The sequence below is a fragment of the Procambarus clarkii genome, chromosome 65 (genome assembly GCF_040958095.1).
Source record: "Procambarus clarkii isolate CNS0578487 chromosome 65, FALCON_Pclarkii_2.0, whole genome shotgun sequence".
NCBI classification, from domain to species: Eukaryota; Metazoa; Arthropoda; class Malacostraca; order Decapoda; family Cambaridae; genus Procambarus; species Procambarus clarkii.
The window spans coordinates 14,966,398-14,972,397 of NC_091214.1; the positions used below are offsets into that span (position 1 = coordinate 14,966,398).

The 6,000-nt window shown below is 48.4% G+C and overlaps 1 protein-coding gene across 2 annotated transcripts in view; it reads right to left on the bottom strand.

Annotated features, from left to right (window-relative positions):
• Window positions 1–6,000, bottom strand: part of LOC123751049 (protein Skeletor, isoforms B/C) — a 53,988-nt gene that overhangs the window by 5,996 nt on the left and 41,992 nt on the right. Inside the window, exons 2-4 of one of the 2 annotated variants that reach the window (XM_069309429.1) lie at window positions 5,778–5,936; window positions 3,689–3,764; window positions 1,984–2,104 (exon numbers count right to left, since the gene is read on the bottom strand). In XM_069309429.1, coding sequence (XP_069165530.1) covers window positions 1,984–2,104; window positions 3,689–3,764; window positions 5,778–5,936 — 356 coding nt within the window. The remainder of the gene's footprint in view (window positions 1–1,983; window positions 2,105–3,688; window positions 3,765–5,777; window positions 5,937–6,000) is intronic. The other variant, XM_069309430.1, reaches the window with a different exon arrangement.

Consider the following 6,000-nt stretch of genomic DNA (forward strand, 5'->3'; position numbering starts at 1 on the left):
TTCTACCCATTTCACGACCCCGAGCCAATGCAGAGGTTATCTTGAGTTGATTTCGGGGCTTTAGTGTCCCCGCGGCCCGGTCCTTGACCAGGCCTCCACCCCCAGGAAGCAGCCCGTGACAGCTGACTTAACACCCAGGTACCTATTTACTGCTAGGTAACAGGGGCATTCAGGGTGAAAGAAACTTTGCCCATTTGTTTCTGCCTCGTGCGGGAATCGAACCCGCGCCACAGAATTACAGGATCCAATGCCTCTGCCTTAGGAACACAGGCAGCCACCAGGATATAAGCTGCCCATGTTGATACAGTCAATACCCCATCAATCTCCCCCTATATGTTATGCCATTCATCCACTCGTGCTTTACCACCACGCCCAAAGAGAATATAAGTCTGTGCTAAACTTGGTAAACTTCACGGGAGACATCTCCCGTCACGCAGGGTGCAGTCGCACCTCCACAGATCTCCAGTATCATCTATTGATACTGGAAATGGCTCAAAAGGGCCACCACTTATGGGCTATTCATGCCCGTGCCACCTTTTGGGTGGCTTAATCTTCTCTCTCTCTCTCTTTCTCTCTCTCTCTAGGTGAACTTGTCTTTGAGAATATAAGGAGTGACCTTGTAAAACGCATTCCTAGGCATAAGACCGAAATAAAAAGTGTGAAAATGAACTTTGAAGAGTTAATTTTTCAACTTCCCTCGACAGTGAAGAAGAACATAAGAAATAGTGAGAAGATTCGTGTTAGAATCGTTAATCTAACTCCTTCAGTCATATTAAACATATGTTTACAAGAAAGACTGCTACCAAAATATACTAATATATGGCCTGTGATATATGTCCTGTAATATATGTAAGAGTAATATGTTACAGATGTCCTGTGACATCTTGCTGATGTCACAGGAAGCTATGATGACCAAGCCACACATTAGAAAATGGAGAAACGACGACGTTTCGGTCCATCCTGGACCTTTCACACACGACCTGACAATGGTCCAGGACGGACCGAAACGTCGCTGTTTCCCCATCTTGTGATGTGTGGTTTGGTCACCAGCGAAACATGGGTTCGTATCCTGGCCGGGAGGATTTACTGGGCGCAATTCCTTAACTGTAGCCTCTGTTTAACGCAACAGTAAAATGTGTACTTGGATGAAAAAACGATTCTTCGCGGCAGGGGATCGTATTCCAGGGACCATAGGATTAAGGACTTGCCCGAAACGCTACGCGTACTAGTGGCTGTACAAGAATGTAACAACTCTTGTATATATCTCAAAAAAAAAAAAAAAAAAAACACATCTGTTCCCAGAAAGCATCGGCATAGGAACCATTCAGTTAAACTAGGATGTGACCAATGGAATGACATTGCAGCAGTTTTATTAAAAGAAATATAATTTAATCTAATCTCATAATTTAAACCAATAATACACTGAATATGAGCTCAGGAGTTTTTAAAATAAACTCATTACTTGCATCTAAGAAACTAATATATTGGTACTAAAAGTTCCTCCTAGCCACTCGCCCTTGTGCAGTTGTGTTAAGCGTTGCTCCTGTCATGTAAAATAGTGATTTTTGTGGTCCTCTAAAATGTTGTTTTCTTAATTGTTATTACTAATACGTTTCAATGTATAACCGAGGCTGTGAAATTATTTAGTATGCCCATTAATTGTTGGGCCGTTTTCTAAAATGGAACGTTTTCTATATTACGTATTCAGGGGACAGGCAGTCTGTGCATATATACCTTATGCTTATATCAATGTCCCCGCAAGGTCGAACTACTCACCCTCCAAGGATCCAACCACACAAGAAGCTGACTCACTCTTTACTACTCTCTCTCCCACCCTTACTCTTTATTACTCTCTCTCTCCCTTGCTCTTTACTCCCTGACCCTTTACCACTCTCCCTCCCTTACCCTTTACCACTCTCCCTCCCATACTCTTTACTCCCTGACCCTTTACCCCTCGCCCCCCCCTACCACACTGGCACTCACAGCGAACTGGCGGCACCAGACGGAGATCCACTTGACGTCATTGAGTGACCGCTGGCCCTTCTTGGTCACGGGGAACCTCAAGACGATGTTCTTGTTGCGGTAGGGGCCGAGGACGTCGTTCCTGGGGGCACGGGAGCTCTTAGTACGGGCGCCGGATTATTATTAACATCTTTATTGACAAAATTAATTACAATTTTGCCTAATCTGAGGATTTTGATAGTCTTATTAAAGTGAGGATAATGGTGGTATTGACTGTCACGCAGGACAGAGGGTCATACACAAGACAATAGGTCTAAACTGTAGGCTGAAGCACATATATATCATGGTTACAATCAATGTTTTAATGTATGGATATGTGAAAACAACTTTCTACTGTGCACTGCCACACAAGGGCAGGGATGTGCACTGCCACACAAGGGCAGGGATGTGCACTGCCACACAAGGGCAGGGATGTGCACTGCCACACAAGGGCAGGGATGTGCACTGCCACACAAGGGCAGGGATGTGCACTGCCACACAAGGGCAGGGATGTGCACTGCCACACAAGGGCAGGGATGTGCACTGCCACACAAGGGCAGGGATGTGCACTGCCACACAAGGGGGAGACAATGGAGCAATGGAACTATAAGGCTGCTCATGTTGATACTTAGAGCTCCTTAGAGCTCTATGGAGCTCTAAGGCAAAGTGGTTATGGATAAGATGCAATTGTGGAAGTCACTCATGAAGGGGGAGGAGTCTAGCTAAGAATTTATGGAACTGTGAGGGATTGATAGTGAAAGTGTAGTGGCTATTGTTGGTGATAGTGAAGGTGTAGAGGCTATTGTTGGTGATAGTGAAGGTGTAGAGGCTATTGTTGGTGATAGTGAAGGTGTAGAGGCTATTGTTGGTGATAGTGAAGGTGTAGTGGCTATTGTTGGTGATAGTGAAAGTGCAGTTATGCTGTTTGTGACATTGAAGCATAAGTTAATTATGTTAATGGTGAAAGAACTGGTAAGGTTCAGGTCATTACACACACTGATATACAGATATATATATATATATATATATATATATATATATATATATATATATATATATATATATATATATATATATATATATATATATATATATATGACAATGTCAGACCACGGAGGAAAAATGAAACAGGAAATTTCCTTAAGTACTTTCGTATATTAAATACATCTTCAGAAGGACCTTCTGAAGATGTATTTAATATACGAAAGTACTTAAGGAAATTTCCTGTTTCATTTTTCCTCCGTGGTCTGACATTGTCACATTCTTAATCACGTGTTTATTTTCGTGATATACACATATATATATATATATATATATATATATATATATATATATATATATATATATATATATATATATATATATAATCTGACGGGAAGACTAACATGAGATTGTTAACATTAACCATTGTGATGTAAACAAAGATGACAAGAGAGAGAGAGAGAGAGAGAGAGAGAGAGAGAGAGAGAGAGAGAGAGAGAGAGAGAGAGAGAGAGAGAGAGAGAGAGAGAGAGAGAGGGAGAGAGAGAGCACACTAAGGTGCCACACTGGAGCAGGTGTGTGAGCCAGGTGTGTTGACATTTGTTGTTGTGTTGTTTAAGATTCGCTACCTGGAACCAAAAGTTCCAAGTAGCACGGGCTATGGTGAGCCCGTAGCATTTGTGTTGACAGGTGTGGAGGGACTCACCTGCCTCGTTCATCAGGGATGATGAACCCGCGACTGCTGGGTTGAGGCGACTTGTTGCCCGCGAAGAAGTACGCATCTGCAACATGCACACTCATAACTCATCATGAATTGAACCATCAGGGGAAAGCGCCATGCCATTATGACTATATAGCACTGGGAAGGGGTCAGGATAAGGATTTGGGATGGGACGGAGGGAAGGGATGGTGCCCCACCACTTGAACGGTCGGGGATTGAACGCCGACCTGCACGAAGCGAGACCGTCGCTCTACCGTCCAGCCCAAGTGGTTGGACAACTCATCATGATGCAAGTGATGAACGTGGAGGAAACACCCAATTTTAAGCGTATTAAAAAACAATTTTTTCCCCCCAATAACCTATATCCTATCTCAAGTTACTGTATACAATATTCATATGTTGTATTGCTATACAGTATATTGTAGAGCATATTGTATACGGCACCTTGAGAAAGGATATAGGTTATATCCGAAAATTTGGTTTTGAATACACTTAAAATTAGGTCTTTCCTTCACTTTCATTTAACACTACATCATTGTAGTAACTTTCTGTACTCACTACAATGAAAATAATGATACAATAAGAAGATAACTAATGATAAGAACAAAAATAACGATAACTTTCTCTCGATAGTTTCATTGTAACTGAACTCATGTGATTGTGACCGACAAACCAATCAGTGGTGTGGGCGGGGCCTTGAGTTACTGAATCACTCCTCCAATTGGCGGCCAGTCTTACTTAAGGTTAAGATTGCATATGCCAGGAGCACTATGCTACTGGTGGGCACCTTATCCACTCGACCATCACGACCGGACAAAAGCTGATGGTAGCAAATTCTATTTGCCCATCAGCCCGCCGGCACTCTGATGGTAATCTTGGCATAGTATTTTATCAAATCACCTCATTCTTTGGACCATTCAGGCATATTCGCATTTGTGTTCCTCACGTGTGCCCCAAAGAATGAGGTGATTTAATCAAATATTATGCCCTAGATTACCATCAGAGTGCCGGCGGTCTGATGGGCAAATAGCCTTGGCTAACATCAGCTTTTGTCCGGTCGTGATGGTCGAGTGGATAAGGTGCCCTGTACACCAGTTCATGGTGCTCCTGGCAGTATGGGTTCGAGTCACTTCTAGGGTGTGAGTTTTCAGTTTTATATATATATATATATATAGCTCCCTGCCCCCCTCCCCAGGTGGTCTTCAGCCCCCCCTGCCCCCCTCCCCAGGTGGTCCTCAGCCCCCCCTGCCCCCCTCCCCAGGTGGTCTTCAGCCCCCCTCCCCAGGTGGTCTTCAGCCCCCTGCCCCCCCCTCCCCAGGTGGTCCTCAGCCCCCCCCTGCCCCCCTCCCCAGGTGGTCCTCAGCCCCCCCTGCCCCCTCCCCAGGTGGTCTTCAGCCCCCCCTGCCCCCCTCCCCAGGTGGTCTTCAGCCCCCCCTGCCCCCCTCCCCAGGTGGTCCTCAGCCCCCCCTGCCCCCCTCCCCAGGTGGTCTTCAGCCCCCCCTGCCCCCCTCCCCAGGTGGTCCTCAGCCCCCCCTGCCCCCCCTCCCCAGGTGGTCTTCAGCCCCCCCCTGCCCCCCTCCCCAGGTGGTCTTCAGCCCCCCCTGCACCCCTCCCCAGGTGGTCTTCAGCCCCCCCTGCCCCCCTACCCAGGTGGTCCTCAGCCCCCCCTGCCCCCCTCCCCAGGTGGTCTTCAGCCCCCCCTGCCCCCCTACCCAGGTGGTCCTCAGCCCCCCCTGCCCCCCTCCCCAGGTGGTCTTCAGCCCCCCCTGCCCCCCTCCCCAGGTGGTCTTCAGCCCCCCCTGCCCCCCTCCCCAGGTGGTCCTCAGCCCCCCCTGCCCCCCTCCCCAGGTGGTCCTCAGCCCCCTGCACCCCTCCCCAGGTGGTCCTCAGCCCCCCTGCCCCCCCCTCACCAGGTGGTCCTCAGCCCCCCCTGCCCCCCTCCCCAGGTGGTCTTCAGCCCCCCCTGCCCCCCTCCCCAGGTGGTCCTCAGCCCCCCTGCCCCCCTCCCCAGGTGGTCTTCAGCCCCCTGCCCCCCTCCCAAGGTGGTCCTCAGCCCCCCCTGCCCCCCCCTCACCAGGAGCCTCGCCGTCGTAAGAGAAGTTCTCGATGTAGACGGTAACATTGTCGACGGCGTAGACCTTGCCCGTGACGCCGTGCTCCAGGGTGGAGAGCTCCCCGATGTAGGCGCCCTTGTAGGGGGTCCCTGCCGCCCGCGCCACACCTGCCGCCACACCTGTAGGGGCAAGGGCCACACTCATCTTAGTCATCATCCTCCAACACTGCTCATATCCCTACCA